A 19,117-nucleotide genomic window follows, 5' to 3' on the forward strand; every position below is an offset into this window, starting at 1 on the left:
CCCTTCCTCTCTTTCTAAAATCAATTTTAAAATGTTTTAATATAAATAGAAAATTATTCCAATATCAGTGCATACCAACTAGCAACTTGCACTGGTGTTTTACGGTGTTATTACTACAGAAATCTACAACATAGATTATTATACACAACAAGCCCCTTCTGGGATTTCAAGAATGAATCAAATTCTTCACAACAGTTAGTTATATTGAAATTCTGATTTATCCTTCTTGTTTATTTTCTCTCTACTAAATAACTGGTACTTTATTATATTTGTTCAGCTTCTATTAATCCTATAGCTTAACACTTTTCATTCATTTATTCAAGTAGTATCATCTAAGTGTTAGGCTAGTGAACCTTACCTTCTTAAGCTCTTTTTTGGGGGCTTTGCAGTTTTGCCTTCCATAGCACCAAACATACTGTTAGCCCCATGGCAGATGTTCATAAATCCTTGTCAGAATAATTATGTCCTACAGTCCTCCTCCATTAATATGGATAATACTATCAACTACTCAATGTTATTCTGTCACATGGCCTAGTAATAATAAACCACCATCTGTATATGTATCTGAATATAGCTTTACAACCTATAAAGCCTTTCTAAGTGCTTTAATGTAATCCTCATAGTAAAATAATGAGGGAGACAGAGCAGATAAAAAACTAAGACACTAAGAGTGTAAGTGGCAGACCAAGCTAAAACTAGAACCCAGATCTGATTCTTAGTCCAAAGCAACTTTACTTTTATTTTTTTATTTTAATATATTTTATTGATTTTTTACAGAGAGGAAGGGAGAGAGACAGAGAGTTAGAAACATCGATGAGAGAGAAACATCGATCAGCTGCCTCCTGCACATCTCCCACTGGGGATATGCCCACAACCCAGGTACATGCCCTTGACCGGAATCGAACCCGGGACCTCTCAGTCCGCAGGCCGACGCTCTATCCACTGAGCCAAACCGGTTTCGGCGCAACTTTACTTTTAAATTGTGAAAAATAACGTACAGAAAACATACATAAAAGACATATGTGCTGTTGAATAATTATGATTCAAACACCAATGTAGCCGAAACCGGTTTGGCTCAGTGGATGGAGCGTCGGCTTGCGGACTGAAGGGTCCCAGGTTCGATTCCGGTCAAGGGCATGTACCTGGGTTGCGGGCACATCCCCAGTAGGAGATGTGCAGGAGGCAGCTGATCGATGTTTCTCTCTCATCGATGTTTCTAACTCTCTATCTCTCTCCCTTCCTCTCTGTAAAAAATCAATAAAATATATTAAAAAAAAAACACACACACAAAAAAAAACACCAATGTAACCAAAACTAAGTCAAGAAATGGAATATACTAGAACCCAAAGGCCCTCTGTATCTCTCTTCCACCATAGCCCTCTTCCTTATCCCAGAGATAACTACTTTCCTAACTTCTAATAATCATTCCCTTGTCTTTAACAGTTTCGTCAGTTTTTTAAACTTTTGTAAACAGAATCACATCATACATACTCTGGGTTTTGTTCAACCACATGTTTATGAAATTCATCTATGCTGTATTCATCACTAAATGTTATTCCACTAAATAAACAAGCTGTGCAAGATTTACTTAAGCATTTTAATGTAGATGGATATTTGAGTTTGTCAAATTTTTAAAATATATATTTTTTACTGATTTCAGAGAGGCAGGGAGAGGGAGAGAGATAAAAACATCAATGATGAGACAGAATCATTAATCAGCTGCCTCCTGCACACCCCACCCCAGGGATTGAGCCTGCAACCTGGGCATGTATCCTGACCAGGAATCGAACCATGACCTCCTGGTTCATAGGTCGGTGCTCAACCACTGAGCCATGCCAGCTGGGCCTAATTTTTAGATCTTACAAAGCATGTTGCTATGAATAAACATTACAATTAACTTGTTTACCTGCATGAGTTTTTCTAAGGTATATAACTATGAGTGAAATTACTGGATTTAGGGTGTGCATATCTTCAATTTTAACAGATAAATCCAAATTATTTTCCCAAAGTAGTTGCACTAATTTGCATCTGAACACCAGGGGGTAAGAGTTCCTGTTACCCCATATCCTCAGCAATATTTAGTATTGTCAGACTTTTTAATTTTGCCAGTCTGATGGATACATAGGAGAATCCTGTTGTGGTTGTTTTTGTTTGTTTGTTTTTTAATCCTCACCCGAGGATATTTTTCCATTGATTTTTAGAGAGAAGAGAGAGGGAAAGACAGAGAGAAATATCGATGTGAGAGAAACACATAGATTGGTTGCCTCCTGACCATGACCCAAGCCAGGGAGGAGCCTGCAACTGAGGTACATGCCCTTGACCTGAATAGAACCCAGGACCCTTCGTTCTGCAGGCCAACACTCTATCCACTGAGCCAAACCAGCTACGGCCTGTTGTGCTTTTTTAATTTGTGTGCTGTTTTTTTCTCCATTATTTATGGAGTTGAACAGTGTAGTGTGTTTATTTTATTTTTCAATTAGAGTTGACATACAATATTATATTAGTTTCAGGGTATACAACACAGTGATTAGATATTTATATAATTTAGGAGTGATCGTCCTGATTAAATCTAGTACCACACATAGTTATTACAATATTATTGACCATATTCCCTATGCTGTACATGCTTTATTTTCTGTGACCTTTATTTCTTTTTAAATTAAATTTATTGGAGTGACATTGGTTACTATGATCATATAGGTTTCAGGTGTGGGTTTCTGTTACAAGATCTGTATATTACACTGTGTGCCCACCACCTAGTCAAATCTTCTCTCGTCACCATATATTAGGACCACCTCCACCCCCGACCCCCTTCCCTCTGGCAACCACGACACTGCTGTTGAGTTCACAAGTTCCAGTTTTATATGCCCTATGGTTCTTAGCTTTTTCTGACTATTTCACTTAGCATAATATTCTCAAGGTCCATCCATGTTGTTGCTTATAGCTGAGTAGTATTCCATTGTGTGTATGTACCACATCTTCTTTATCCAGTTCTCTATCCCAGGATACCTTGGTTGTTTCCATCCTGTGATTATTTTTATAATTGGCAATTTGTACTTCTTAATCCCTTTCACCTTTTTCACCCATCCTCCCAACCCCCCACCTGGCGATCATCAATGAACGGTTTTTTAAAATGTTCTTTGGCCATTAGTATCTCTTCTTTTGTAAAATACCTATTCTGTTTTTTTGTCTATTATTTTTCAACTGGATTGACTTTTTCTTATTAAGAAGTAGTTCTTTACATAGTCTGGATACTATTTTATGTGTTAGTATCTTTTTTCCATTCTGGAACTTGTCTTTTGAATGTACTTTCCATTCAATGTCTCCCTCTTTCTCTGATCATTCCCATCAGCACAAAACCACACAAACATCTCAAAAAATAGCCAACCTTGGTGAAAACAACCCAAATGTCCATCAGGGAATAAATCTATATACAAAATGTGGGTATTATATCCTCACAATAAAATATTACTTGGCCATAAAAAGAAAAGTACTGATACATGCTACAATATAAACATTGAAAACATTATGCTAAATGAAATAAGTCAGTTACAAAATATCACATAGTATATGATTCCACTCACATGAACGTCCAGAATAGGGAAACTGATAGAGACAGATAATAATTAATGGTTGCTTAGAGTAGGGGGTGTGGGAAATTGAAGGAATAGTTACATAGGGGTAGCTACTTAGCTAAAGGATATGGTGTTTCTTCTTGAGGTGACAAAATGATCTAAAATTGGCTGATGATGGTTGCACATAACTGTGAATACAGTAAAAACCACTGAACTGTACATTTTAAGTTCACATGGCATGTAAATTATGTCAATGAAGTTGTGTTTTTTAAATCCAATCAAGTAAAATTAGCCTAAAAACTCATATCCCTCTCAAGCTTTTGTGCCTCTTTTTAGCCAACCAATACAAAAGAATTGCTGTCTCTACTTTAATTACTATTTCTCTGTCTCTTTAAGGCTCCTTCTTTCTGGGTTCATTTTTCTTTTTTTCCCTTAGTTTTCTGAATGAGAGTTGTAACTCTCAGTTGTAAAACACTCAGTCTCTGTCTGAAAATCTCTGTATTTGCCCTCTCTCTTAGCTAGGTACATAATTCCATGTTGACAATTATATTCCCTTAATGCTTGCAAGGTACTATCCTATCTGCTCTCCTCTAACAGTCTCTATTTATCCTAATCAATATTGTTTTTCCTGACAATCTCTTACAGACTGGGTTGAGGGAGTGTGGTTGTGTTGCATTTGCTTCTGAAAGGTATTCCAATGATACTGCCATTCAAGAATAATTTTTTTTAAAAAAGCTTTGAGATATAATTTTCATACCATCAAATTCACTGCTTTTAAGCATACAATTCAAAATTTTTACTGAGTTTATAGACTTGTGCAACCATCACCGGAATACACCTTTAGAACATTTCCATCACTCCAAAAAGACCTCTCTGTCCATCTGCAGTCCCAAAACCTTTCCCCCACTTATCCACAGCCAACCAGGATAAACAGGATTCTCCCTCAGGCAGTGTGCAGATTTTTTTTCTGGTCTCTGTTCACGGAAGGTACAGCTCAGGTCCAGACTTCATAAACAAGGTCTTCATTCGAAACCTCAGTTCAGAAAATCCGAAAGATTCATCCTCCATCCCCAATACCTGCTTAAACTTAAGTCACCAGGTCTCAAGATAATACTCCCACCCTCCACACAGGCAGCCCCAGTGTCAGCCCGCCACACTCATTCTCAGTTCCCACTTGGTATCTCTAGCACTTGAGGATTTCACTGTCTTTCTCTTAAGCTTGATTATGGACTTGAAAATTTTTGTTTCTATTTCCTTTCTCCTTTCTAGATGTCTGTAGTAAACGGCTTTTCAGGTTATATTAATCTACTACCCAGTTGAAAGTCTTTGACCCACTCCAACTAAATCGCTATCTTCATATCTCCACTAAAACTGCATTTGTCAATGACATGGAACCTTGCCAAACCCAATTGGCAATCTCAGTCTGCAAATGACACTTACCTTTCAGCGGCAAATGACAACAGCTAATTACTCTTGCCTTTCTGAAATTCTGTCTTCATCTAGTTACAGGATGCCACACTCTTCTGGCTAATCTCCTCCCTCACTATACTGCTCTTTCTCAGTATCTTTTGATGGCTCCTCCTCTGACTTTTTAAAATTCAGTATTCAATTCTATTCTTTACTCTCAATGCTCATTTTCTAAGTGATTTCATCTAGTCCCGTGGCTTTAAATACTATCTCTATACTGAAGATCTTCAAATGTGTATCTCCAGTCCTGACATCATTCATGAGCTACAGTTAACATCTCTATTTGGTAGCTAGTAGCTTTTTCTTTCTATTTTTTTGTGTTTTTTTCTATTTTTTTGTTTTCTATTTTTTTGTTTTGATGCTAAGTTTATTTATTTATTTTTAATTCTCACCTGACGATATTTTTCCATTGTTTTTTAAAGAGAGAGGGAAAGGCAGAGAGAAATATCAATGTGAGAGAAACACATCAATTGGTTGTCTCCTGCACGTACCCGACCAGGGCCTGGGCTAAAGAAGAGCCTGCAACCAGGCATGTGCCTGCAACCTGGATGCGTGCCCTTGACTGGAATTGAACCCAGCCGACGTTCTATCCACTGAGCCAAACCAGTTAGGGCGGTAGCTTTTTCTTTTTAAAATCTACTCTGGTCCTAGCTGGTTTGGCTCAGCGGATAGAGCGTCGATCTGCGAACTGAAAGATTCCAGGTTCAATTCCGGTCAAGGGCACATGCCCGTGTTGTGGGCTCGATCCCCAATGGGGGACTTGCAGGAGGCACCAATCCATGATTCTCTCTCATCATGGATGTTTCTATCTCTCTCTCCCTCTTCCTTCCTCTCTGAAATCAATAAAAATATATTTTTAAAAAAGAAGGCATAAATAAAAAATCTACTCTGCCATCTTCACTGGAAGTGTCTGAGCTAGTACCTTTCTTAAATCTATAATGTACATAATAAAATCCTTAATATCCCCCCAACAAAAAAAATCTGCTCCTTCTCAAATATTTCTCACTTCAGTAAATAGTACCCAGTTTCTTAAGCCAACAAGAGACATCCAGAATTCCTCTTTCTCTATTAACTCACATCCTACTGACTCTACCTTCAAAATGTATCCCAAATTTGACTATTTCTCATAACTCTATCACTACCATCCTAAACCAAACCAAAAGATCAGCTCTTACCTGAATTACTACAACATCCTAACAGGATTCTCTACTTCTACTCTTGAATCCAGCAAAGTGACCTCTTTTTAAAAAATAATAGGATATTGATTGTATGGCTGTGATGAGAGATGCTATTTGTTCACTAACACTAACTCCTGAGGAATAGAACATCCCATCATCAGCTGGCGTCATCACTGTGTGGAATAAAGACTGTCTCTTACAGTTCAGATGGCTGGTCAATGGAAGGGAGAGAGGATGTCATGTACAACCTCTAAGGGAGAATGCCCTTCCTCCTCTCTCTCCCTCCTGCTGTCTGGAAGGTAGCAGTAATTGCTAGAGCTTGGAAGACATTTCGGACTATGGGATGGAAGCCTTGCACTGAGGAAGTGAAACAACAAGATGGAAGGAGCCAAGGTCCTTGACTGTCATGGGATGACTATACCAGACCTGGTTTGCACTCATACAGACTGTGTTATGACAGACATAAATGTCTATTTTGATTGTTATTTTGAACATTATTATAGCAGTTGAATAAATATCATAATGATAAAAAAAAAATTTTAATTGTTTTATTGCTTAAAGTATTACAAAGGGTATTACATATGTGTCCTTTTAAAAAAAAATTTTTTTGAGACTGGGAAAAGCATATGCAATTTTAAAAAAATAATATTTTTAGCCGGAACCGGTTTGGCTCAGTGGATAGAGTGTCGGCCTGCGGACTGAAAGGTCCCAGGTTCGATTCCGGTCAAGGGCATGTACCTGGGTTGCGGGCACATCCCCAGTAGGAGATGTGCAGGAGGCAGCTGATCGATGTTTCTCTCTCATCGATGTTTCTAACTCTCTATCCCTCTCCCTTCCTCTCTGTAAAAAAAATCAATAAAATATTTTAAAAAAAAATATTTTTAGTAATCACATTTGTGATAGTGTTAGTATTGTTGTACTGAGACTGTTGTGTATAATAAGGAATAAAATAAAAAAGAAATTGGGGCATATTCCAATATTCTAATTCCATCTTCCCATGGCCATAAGAACCAAGATTCCTGGTGTGGAAGAAAAGGGATATAGATATAATAAAGAGGTCAAGTAAAGGCTCTGTAGTCTTCAGTTTGAACTGGAAGTACAAATTTAAAATAATGAGCTATTTTACCTTTAATATGTGTAGATATGTATTCCTTAGCTATGTCCACTGAAAAGGCCTAGAAAATGACCAATCAGGTAGCAATGAACATTTCTAGTACCCAGATTACAATAAAAAATATCATTTCTGCCCTGGCTGGTTTGGCTCAGTGGATAGAGCATCAGCCTGCAGGCTAAAGGGTCCCGGGTTCGATTCCCAGTCAAGGGCACATGCCCAATATGGGCTCCATCCCCAGTAGGGGACATTTGGGAGGCGGCCGATCAATGATTCTCTCTCATCATTGATGTTTCAATCTCTCTCCCTCTCCCTTCCTCTTTGAAATCAATAAAAGTATATAATTTCTGCCCTGGCCGGTGTGTCTCAGAGGTAGAGCATCAGCCCAAGCACCCTTCCATTCTCTTTAAAAATCAATGGAGCCCTAGCCGATTTGGCTCAGGGGATAGAGAGTCGGCTTGTGGACCAAAGGGTCCTGGGTTTGATTCTGGTCAAGGGCACAGGCCTGGGTTGCAGGCTCAATCCCTAATGGGGGGCATGCAGGAGGCAGCCAATCAGTGATTCTCTCTCATCATTGATGTTTCTATATCTCACTCACCTTTCCTTTCTGAAATCAATAAAAATATTTAAAAAATAAAAATCAATGGAGAAAAATATCCTTGGATGAGAATTAAAAACAACAATAACAATAATTTATATTATAACAGAAATTTTATATACTCTAAATAAAGGATTTCTTGGGAAAATGGCTAATTCCTGGTCTGGAGCATAAAATGTATAAGATAAGCTTGGAACATCTTATCATATTGCAAGATTATTAGGATCATGTCAAAATTGGTCGAAGGTGGGACATTTTCCACTTCAATAATGATAATAATTACAGTGGATTGAAGCCCATCAAATATGTCTAAATCTATAAATTCATAATGATATTAAAAAGAAGAATTGGTCACCTTCAGTAGATAACAAAGGACCAATTCATTTCCTTGTAAACTGGTAAATAAAGGTAAAGAATCAAGCATTTATCCTACATGAATTACACAGCTAGCAAACAAATAACAGATGATAAGAACTGTCTATAATGGTAGTCAAACAAATAAATGAAAAGAAACAAAAGAATTAGAGCATCACCATTCCAAAAAATTAATATACAGATGCATTAAGCACCAATAATTGCAAACATCACAAAACGAGAAAAAAACAAGGTATTATGTGGCTCCTTTATAGTCTTGCCCCACACTACCCAAAGGGATCAAACTTGGATCCAGTCTCTGTATTCACCTTCCAATTTGCAGGAAATACAGAGGAAAGAGGAACACAGTAAACTGTAACATGAATATACAACCAGGAGAATCCAGACTTTGGGAAACTCTTCAGATCAATTGGCTTGGGTTCTTCAATAATAAACAGTAAGAGAGATAGAGAGGGAATCTATACACTTAAAAGACACATTAAGTTGTTGTTTTTGTTTGTTTGTTTGTCTGTACTTCATTTTTGTTAATCCTCACCTGAGGACATATATATATATATATATATATACATATATATTTTAGAGAAAGTGGAAGGGAGGGAGGGGAGGAGGGAGGGAGGGAGGGAGGAAGAAATGGAGTGAGAGAGAGGAACATCAGTGTGAGAGAGACATATCAATTGGTTGCCTTCCAAAGGAATCAAACCCACAACTCTTCGGTGCCCAGGCTACACTCTAACCACTTAGAGACACTGGCCAGGGCTTGTTTTTGTTTTTAATAGGCAAAACTAAACTGTGGTATCTAAGGAATGTACCTTAAGTGTAAATTATTTTTAAAAACACAAAAAATGGTTACCATAAAAGTTAGGATAATTGTTACTTATCGGGGGAAGGAGAGCTATGATTTAATTGGGCACATGAAATGGGCTTTTGGGGTACGTGGCAGAGTTCTATTTCTTGATCTGGGTTGTAGTTACAAGGGGGTTCACTTTATAATTTATTGAATGTTTGTTGTATGTGTTTTATATTACAATGAAAATATCCATTGCATAAATAAACAAATGGGAACATTACTCCCAGCTTAAAACTCCCCAATGGCTTCTCACAACAACTAAAATCACATTTAAACTTCTTCATATGTCTTACAAAGCAGAGTATAATACGGTTCCTGCCTATGTTCCTACTTTATCTCCTCCCCTCTCCACTGAGACCTTCACTGCTAGCCACATTGGCCTTCTTGCTCTTCCCACATTCTCCCAGACCTAGGGAGCGAGCGCTCCCTCATCATTTCACTAAGGTTTCAAATATCACTTCAGGGAGGCTTTTCCTTGACCAATGTATTTAAAACAGCGTCCTACCTCCTCACCAGTCATTCTCTATATCCTCACTCTGTTTTATTTTATTTTTATTTTTTATTGATTTTTTACAGAGAGGAAGGGAGAGAGATAGAGAGTTAGAAACATCGATGAGAGAGAAACATCGATCAGCTGCCTCCTGCACATCTCCCACTGGGGATGTGCCCGCAACCCAGGTACATGCCCTTGACCGGAATCGAACCTGGGACCTTTCAGTCCGCAGGCCGACGCTCTATCCACTGAGCCAAACCGGTTTTGGCTTATTTCTTATTTATATTTGTCTACTTGTTATCCTGTGTATTCCACTAAATTGTAAGCTCCATGAGGGCAGAGACTTGTTCTGTTCTGTTTACTGCTTTATCTCCAACTTCTAGAATAATGTCTGACACATAATGGTATAAAATATTTTTTGAGTGGATGAATGAATGAATTCCCTATACTGCTTCCAGAGTATTCCAACACATAGGGTTGGGAGAGCTTCTCAGGATCTTTCTCCAGGCTTGCATTCAATGTGAAAAATATACATTCTGGACACCCAATAAAAATGTCAGAAGGTGACTCTTCCATTACTACACACTCTACCCACAGTTAAACAGATCATGCACCACCAAAGTTTTCATCATTCATGTGATTTCCTTTTTTTCTTAATATATTTTATTGATTTTTACAGAGAGGAAGGGAGAGGGATAGAGAGTTAGAAACATCGATGAGAAAGAAACATCAATCAGCTGCCTCCTGCACACCCCCACTGGGGATATGCCCGCAACCAAGGTACATGCCCTTGACCAGAATTGAACCTGGGACCCTTCAGTCCGCAGGCCGACGCTCTATCCACTGAGCCAAACCTGTTAGGGCTGATTTCCTTTTTTTTAATGATTATAATAACAACATATTGGCCTTAATGAATAATGAAAGCTTTCAAAGAATTACATATATGGCTTTGAGTATCATTTCTTTCATAACTGGTCACACCTGAACTTAGCCAATAAGTCCTATTAAGTACCTGATCTAAAGGAAAGAGGGAAGTCAGAGGAGACAAATAATCCTGAGGTCCCTTCTTCCTGTTCCTCCCTTAGGGTAGGCTTAGTAGGATCTAAATAATTATTGAAGATATATGCCTAGTCAGGAAAAAGACTCAGGTTCAAAGAAAGAGAAAGAATGTGTAAAAGAATAGGTCAATAATCCACAGAGTGGACAGCAGCAGCACCTGTAACCTGGAAAAAGAAAAACAAAATACAAAAAGGTGGCAGAAAGAGAAAAGGCTATCTAAAAGAAAGGCAAAGAGAGGGATTATACAAAAAATAAAACAAAAACAAACCTCAAACCTCATAAACACAGACAACAGTATGGTGATTACCAGAGGGGCAGGGGAGTGGTGATAAGTAGAAGAGAGTATAAGGGGGATAAATGGTGATGGAAGGAGACTTCACCTGGGGTAAAACACACAATACAATATACAGATGATGCATTACAGAATTGTACACCTGAAATCTATATAATTTTATTAACCAATGTCACCCCAATAAATTCAATTTAAAAATAAAAAATATTATGTTAAATTCACAGAGGAAAGAAGGTGAAAAAGTAAACAAACATACATACAAATAAATAAATAAAAGACAAAGAAAAGGAAATGGGCCCTCAGACATTCCTAAGCCTTCCAGTTTCATCATCAGACCAATTTAGGTTGACCTGAGTACATACCTCTGCATTTGAACAGTGGAGCTAGGCCCATTCTGTACATCTCCTTGGCCAAACTGGCCATATGCTCCCTGGCCACAAGGGACCTGTGCTGTCGAGGCTGGAGGCACCCCTGAAGAAGGTGGGGCTCTTGACACACCTGAGGGTAAAGGACAGAAACTAAGTGATTGGGAAATAATGTCTCCTCTATCCTGAGCAAGGAATGCAAAGCAAGGATCAATAAGCACAGACCTTCACTGGCCCAATACCACAGCTTTGTAATTAAAAGGACACCATCAATATGCAAATCTAACTACAGCAGATTCTGAACACTGATGCCCAATCAGAGAGCCTCCACTCTCCTAGACCCATACATTACAAGTGAAGCTGTAGCCAGAGCTACAGGAATGTAGGGCCTTCCTATGATCACCATATACTTACTCTCATGCAGTCAATCCAGGACAGCCTAAAGTTCTCACCTTAGAATAAAGGTTAATTATTTTAAGGAAAAAGATCACACTTCAGAAACTAGAAACTTGGAACATATATGAGAAAGGTAGCAAAGAAAATGACCAAGTAATACACTGAGCTAAGTTGTAAGGAAAGGCACCTCTTGGGGAAAATATTCTGCCAACCTCCTTTCATATATTCTACTTATCCCAACCATATTCTCTTCATCCTCTTCTAAGTGTTCACTCTCCCAATAGCACATGGCTCAGAAAAGTGTTCCCATAGGTTGGAGCCTTTGTTTCCACTCAATAGTTCAGTCAGGACAGCTGGCTTGCCCTCCCATTAGTGGTGCCACCCATGTCTTCACAAAAGCTGGACTCCATCCTTTCTGCTCATCAGAGCTGCCATCAAAGCTCCTTCTACTAGCCCCAACCATCCTTCCCACCTGAAACGCAGGGAGAAAGCAATTAGTTACCTGGCACATCATTTTGAAAATGATGCTGACCCCTGTTCAAACATTTGTTTTTCTTTTGCTCTGCCCTCAGCAGAGATTAGACACTACAGAACCTGCCTACAGGAACATGATTAATCTGAACCTGCTCACTAGCCATCACAGAACCAGATAAGTTCTCCTCTCAATAATAAAGCTTCCTCTTGAGGCAATGCCAAACTCCATCTTGATAAGCCAGGACTTGACAGACTGAGGTGGACTCTGTCCAGCCAAAGTTCCAACCCAGAGTAAACCTCTTCCAGAAACCTGAGACCTAATCTCATCATTTCATGATTTTTTTTTTCAAAGTTATAATTTAAATGATAATACTTCTTTTCCCACATCTCACCTATGCCTCCTTCATGGGATTTACTTTCTTAAAAAGCATAAAGCATTGACATACCCTAAGTCCTCAACTAGTCTAACCAAAGATATGGTGCTCAATGAGTCCTTAAGGATAATCTGTAGAGTATTAGCTACTCTTAAAAAAAGAAAAAGTAAAAGCCAAGCACTGATTTTAAGGTAGCATCAGATAAAGTCTTCTCTTATTGTCCTGATATTACTGAGCCTCTAAAAATCAGAGGAAACTCAAGCAAAGGAAAAGGACTATCAGTAGAAAGATATGAGAGACACCAAAACTCAGGCAAACACCACACTTTTCATCCACAAACTAGCTCCCCATGTCCCAAAGTCATTAATTGATAGGACAGTCCGTCCAATGAGAGGCATTATCAATACACATGAGGAATGCCAGGCCAGAGTGGCTCAGTTAGTTGAGCATCAGCTTGTGCATCAAAAGGTCGCCAGTTCAATTCCCGGTCGGGGCACATAACCTGGGTTGTGGGCTCTATCCCCGGTTGAGGCCAGTACAGAAGGCAACCAATCAATCAATCTCTCTCTCTCCCTCCTTCCCTCCCTCCCTTCCTCCCTCCCTTCCTCCCTCCCTTCCTTCCTCCCTCCCTCCCTCCCTCCTTCCCTTCCTGTCCCTTGCTCTCTCTCCTCTCTCTCTAAGTATGTCCTTGGATGTGAATTAAATATATACACACACACACACACACACACACACACACACACACACACACAAAGCAAAGCATAAAGCATTTAGCATAGCATGGTATATGGAACAAGTAATTCCAGGAAGACTTTAGGTGAACAGGAAATAGTCAACCCTGGTCATAGGCTCTGAAGGAGCTGTAACCACAACACTTCCTTCCATCTGCAAACAATGTAGCCAGGTGAGGCTGCACAGGTGACACCCATAGGAAATGAACTGCAGGTGACACCCATAGGAAATGAACTGCCATTGAACATGGAAGATGTGCTCCCTTAGATGTCTTAAGGCAGAAACACAGTTACGTTCTGTAAAAACAGGGAAGGGCAGACTCCCCAGGGAGGGGCTCTCAGCGGCCAAGAGCCAGATTCATGTTCCTCAATCCGTCACCCCAACTCTCTAGACCATTTTGGCAGGGCAAGACAGCCCAACCTCGGAAACATACCTGGAGGAGGTGTTTGCTGGTAGCCGGGTACTGGCCCATTGTAGACTCCATACGTGTTGGGAGGGGCTGTGGATCCTGGTTGCCCACCATAGCTGGATTGATGATACCCTGGGTAGACAGGCTGGGGCTGCCCATACGGCGGCACAGGTGGAGCTGACTGGTTGACATTCATTATGAGAGCATCCCCAACTTGGTCTCACCTATAAGATAAGAGAGAAGAGAGAAATTAGTCGTAATCAACTCTCTAAAAAGAGAGCAACTATACAGGGTGGGAAGTAGACAGAAAAAAAGGACTGACCTTATCAGGCAGTGATCAGCCTAATCATTCCCACACTCCACAGGATCTTTGTAATTTTCTGCCCCAACCAGTAGCCAGATTACTCCCCAAAGTAAGGATTTTGTTACTCGGAATCCCATGCTTTGTCACTGCCAAGAGGGTGTAAGTTTCAACTGCAGAGAGGTCCCCTGGAATGGAGCTGCAGCCCCCACTCCCAGGGTGGTATGATTTCTAGACACACAAGGAGTCCTGCCACTGATGAACTCCTGTGATATTACAGGTAAATGAAACAATGTTCTCACTTTCCATTCATTCACTCTCGCATCCATTCATTCAACAAACACTGGATACAGTCCAGTGTGCTAGTCATTTTTAATCACTCAGGCTACATGTCTAGCAGATCAGGAAAATTCCCTCCCCCCTCAAAAGGCAAATTTCAGAGCGACTGATTAGAGAAATGACATTCTTTGACTAAGCTACAATAATCTAAATGCTACTCCACCTCCAATCTTCCCCTCAAAAGAGTGCATGTACCTTAGAACTGAAGCATTAGAATAACTAACTGTAAAGGCCACCTGAAAACTCTAGCAGGTTAGCACTGTGTGCAGGCCAGGCACAAAAAACTTCTAAGGAAACAATTCAAGAATCAGCAGCAAAGTAAAATTTCATGGAAAAAAAAACAAGAAAAGATCATTCACCTTATCCACCAAGCAGAGGGACTATGAGTATCCAAATCCCAATGCACTCCAACTCTCCTGTGTCTGCTCGTTTCATATGCTTGTCATGATTCTAGGCCACCACCAAATTCTTACCATCTTGCCCAGCAACAGAGGAATGAATCAGAGGCCCTTTGCCGGGTCCTTCCAAGAACAGGACTATCCGACCACATCTACTCTGAACGGCCTCATCCCTCCCACTCTCCTACCGACAGACGGGCCCCGGAGCAGGAGAGCTCACAGCTGCTGCAGCGGAACCAGAGGCCTCTTCCCTTTGCGAGGAAGGGTCATCCTGACTCCGGAAAAGCGGGGATGCTCCTGGCTTTAAGCTCAGAGCCACCTCAGGCGCTGTTCTTCCAAATCCTAAGCCGTACACAGGTCACAACACTAAGCTTGACAGATACTCCCCTCCCCTCATCTCCCTAAAGTCGGTGTGGGGTTGGGGTGGGAGGGCAGGAGCTTCTTCTCCAGGAAATAATTCCCTCAAACACACCCAAGACTTTGGAGCAGGCTCAAGTCTCCACGCCATTCTGGGTGGACGGTCGCAGGGTGACAACCCAGGGGGCGGGACAAGCTTCCTAGAACTCGGGAAGCAGTCGGGCTGCGGAGGCTGGGGGCGCCGGGATCACGCCCGAGGAGCCAGGGCAGCTTCTCGGGCCGCGACGAGAGAGGGCTGATCCACTAAGCATGGGGATCGAGCGTCCTGCGCCCTTCGATAGGCTCGGGGCGGGAAGCGGGAGCCGGAATCGGGGCCGGGAGGAGAGAAGGGAGGGGAGGGTCTAAGACTGATCCTGGATTGCGGATGCGCGAGGTGAGGGTCTCTCACCCGGCCCCGCCGCTGGGCTCCTCCCTTCCCTTTCAGCCTGAACCCCGATCTGGCCAGTGGCACCCCGGCCTCTCCGCTTCTTTCCTACCCACCAACCACCCGATGCCACTCCTCACCCGGCTCCAGATCCAGGCTCGACTTCGTTCCTAACGTCAAGGCTCCCAGGCTCCACTTCCGGTTCCGAGGGGGCTGTCTTGTCGGCCCCGGAAGTTCCGCCCACACGCTCCAGGGCCCGTCCCCTCCTTCTGCCACGTCTACAGTGGGCACGCGCCCAGGAACCCGGATGCCGCGCATGCGTCACTTTCTTTTCCCATCAGAGCCGCCTCTTGGGAGGTTCCGCAGATTCTTATACATTTGCGCTTTTTTTAATTTTTTTATTTTATGTAATCCACCCAGATGTCCCCGTCGCTTTATGGTCTCACCAGCTGAGACGCGATTGGGAAGACTAGGTCAAACTATCTTCAGTAACAACCCTCAATCGCCTATGACATGTTAGTGATCTCTGACCTAGAGTACCGTAGCCACTTCCTGCTGACCTTTGACCCCATTGATTTCCGCGTTCCATGTTGTTCTCACCCATGACCTTTGCTGGACTTAACGTGTTCGAGTTCTGGCTCTGCAATTCGCTATCTTGGGCAACTTAATCCCCGCCTCAGTTTCTTTCATCGGTAAAGTGGAGAGGATATTAAATGCCCTTCTAAGAGCTTGTGCCCTCCTTATAGTCCCGTAGATTGCCTGGCACCATAGTGAGCACCAGTGAAAGTTACCCACTTTTATTCAGCTCCTTGGTTTAGATGCAGAGCTATGTGAAAGGGAGATGGTCTCTGCTCTCAGAATGCCTCCAGCATATGGAAGAGCTACAGTTTCTAGAGTAATTATTACCTCTAAAGAGTAACACTAATTGTAGCTAATATTTGTACAATTTTTTTAAATATACATGACCTCATTTAACCCTTTCAATCATATTTATTCATTTAATAATTGTCCTTGAGCACTGCTGTGTGCCAAGCCATGTTCTTGGTTCTGGGAACGCAGTAGTGCACAAAAATTCTTCTCTCATATTGTTGACGGTAAATATTAGTTATTCTGAGGCACAGAGTGGTTCATACATTGAAAAAATTACACTTGTAGTCTGTGCTGGAAGCTGAATTGGTCATGAGCATGCTTTACTTAGTAAATGAGCAGATTGTTCTTGTCCTCAGGAGTTTACAGTCCAGGTCAGGGGTTCTCAAAGTGTGATCCTGGATCAACAATGTACGTGTCACCTGAGAACCTGTTAGAAATACAAATCTCAGAAATACAAATCTCAGAACCACCCCAAATACATTGAATCAGAAATTCTGGAGGTGGGCTCAGCAAGCTATGGTTTCACAGGCCCTCCTGACGATTCCTTTCCTACACTGAAGATTGAGACCTATTAGTCTAGGACTAGTCTAGGTCAAATAATATTTTCATATATTCATATATATTTACATTGATAAATTATTTCCTTATACAATCATCTAATTCTATATTCTATCTTATTTTAAGGAACTAGTAGCTTTAAGAGTTTTCCAGGTTATTCCAATGCACACTGAGGATTGAATGAAAGCCACAATGTATGGCACAATGACTTACATGTAGCTAACACTTAATAAATGTTTAAATAGTGAATGAATGGATATTTAGATACTCTTCCTACTGATGAGGTCAAGTAACTGTCCAAGGTCACTCAGCAAATAAATGATGGAACGAGAATCCAAGTCCAGGGCTGATTCTGTATCCCAGGTGTTTTCTATGACTACATACAATAAGGCAAACAGCATTTGGCACACTAGCAGAACAGCTATTCCAGGAAGTCCTTTAGCTTTTGATAATTACAGCACCATAATGTTATGTTTTATAACAGAGATATCTTAACATAGGACACATTCGTGTAATGGAAACCTAAAAATTAGTAGGGATTTTATTATTGACACTAGAGGCCCAGTGCACAAAAATCTGTGTGCTGGGTGTCGGGGGGGGGGGGGGCGTCCCTCAGCCCGGCCTGTGCCCTCTCGCAGTCTGGGACCCCTCAGGGGTGTCCACCTGCTGGCTTAGCCCCCCCCCCCCCCGGGGGATCGGGCTTAAGCTGGCAGTCAAACATCCCTCAGGGGATGTCCACTTGCCAGCGGGGAGCAGGCCTAAGCTGCAGTCGGACATCCTTAGCACTGCTGAGGAGGCAGGAGAGGCTCCCGCCACCACCGCTGTGCTGGCAGCCGTCAGCCTGGCTTGTGGCTGAGCAGATCTCCCCCTGTGGGAGCACACTGACCACCAAGGGGCAGCTCCTGCATTGAGCGTCTGCCCCTTGGTGGTCAGTGTGTGTCATAGTGACCAGTCATTCCCAGTGGTTCTGCTATTAGGATCAATTTGCATATTATCTAGTCCTTTTATTATATAGGACTAGAGGCCTGTTGCACAAAAAGATTCATGCAATAGGCTTTCCCTTCCCTTGGCTGCTGGCACCGGTTTCCCTCCAGCACCCGGGACCCAGGCCTTCGCTCCAGCCGGAGCCGCCTTCAAGGCTTCGCTGCCCCACCCGGCCGCCCCAGGTGGGGTCGCACATGGGACGCCCGCTGCCCCGGGTCGCAGATAGCAGGCCTGGATGGCGGCAGGGCAGGCAGGATGGCGCTGTCCTGCCCCACCGCTCCAGGTGGCAAATAGCAGGCCCGGATGGCGGTGGGGCAGGCAGGATGGCGCTGTCCCACCCTGCCTGCAGTATGCAAATTAGATGCCATCTTTGTTGGTGGTTAATTTGCATATCATGCTGATTAGCCCATGGGAGGCATAGCGAAGGTATGGTCAATTACCATGTTTGTCTATTATTAGATAGGATAGAGGCCTGTTGCACAGGTGGGGGCCAGCTGGTTTGCCCTGAAGGGTGTCCCAGATCAGGGTGGGGGTTCCGCTGGGGTGCCTGGCCAGCCTGGGTAAGGGGCTGAGGGCTGTTTTCAGGCTGGCCAAACCTCCCAGCGGGCACCCTCACCCCCTGGGGATGTGGCCAGCCTGGGTGAGGGGCTGAGGGCCGTTTTCAGGCTCCCCACAGCCCCTTCAGGGTGGGGGAATGCCACTGGGGTGCCTGGCCAGCCTAGGTGAGGGGCTGATGGTCGTTTTCAGGCTGCCACATCCCCCGGCGACCCAAGCTCCCAGCCTCTCTTTTTTTTTTTCTTTTTTTCTGGGATTTATTTATCTTCTATAATTGAAACTTTGTAGCCTTGAGTGGAGCCGAGGGCTGGCCAAGGCAGGTGGGAAGCTTGGCTTCCTCCATCGCCGGGGGCAACCCAAGCCTCCTGCTCGCTCCACTCCCTGGCCACCACCATCTTAGTTGGGTTAATTTGCATACTTGCTCCTGATTGGCTGGTGGGCATGGCTTGAGCATAGCAGAGGGATGGTTAATTTACATGTTTCTCTTTTATTATATAGGACTAGAGGCCCAGTGCATGAATTCGTGCATGGGTGGGGTCCCTCAGCCTGGCTGACAATCAGGGCCAATTGGGGCAGCGGGAGGTTG

At 42.4% G+C, this 19,117-nt stretch overlaps 1 protein-coding gene across 1 annotated transcript in view; it reads right to left on the reverse strand.

The window, feature by feature from the left end:
* Positions 1-15,770, reverse strand: part of SEC24C (SEC24 homolog C, COPII coat complex component) — a 28,563-nt gene extending 12,793 nt beyond the window's left edge. The window contains exons 1-3 of the mRNA XM_081104999.1: positions 15,705-15,770; positions 13,770-13,969; positions 11,358-11,493 (exon numbers count right to left, since the gene is read on the reverse strand). Coding sequence (XP_080961125.1) covers positions 11,358-11,493; positions 13,770-13,941 — 308 coding nt within the window. The 5' untranslated portion in view covers positions 13,942-13,969; positions 15,705-15,770. The remainder of the gene's footprint in view (positions 1-11,357; positions 11,494-13,769; positions 13,970-15,704) is intronic.
* Between the last annotated feature and the right edge of the window lie 3,347 nt (positions 15,771-19,117).

The sequence above is a fragment of the Myotis nattereri genome (assembly GCF_964212035.1).
Source record: "Myotis nattereri genome assembly, chromosome: 13".
NCBI lineage: Eukaryota > Metazoa > Chordata > Mammalia > Chiroptera > Vespertilionidae > Myotis > Myotis nattereri.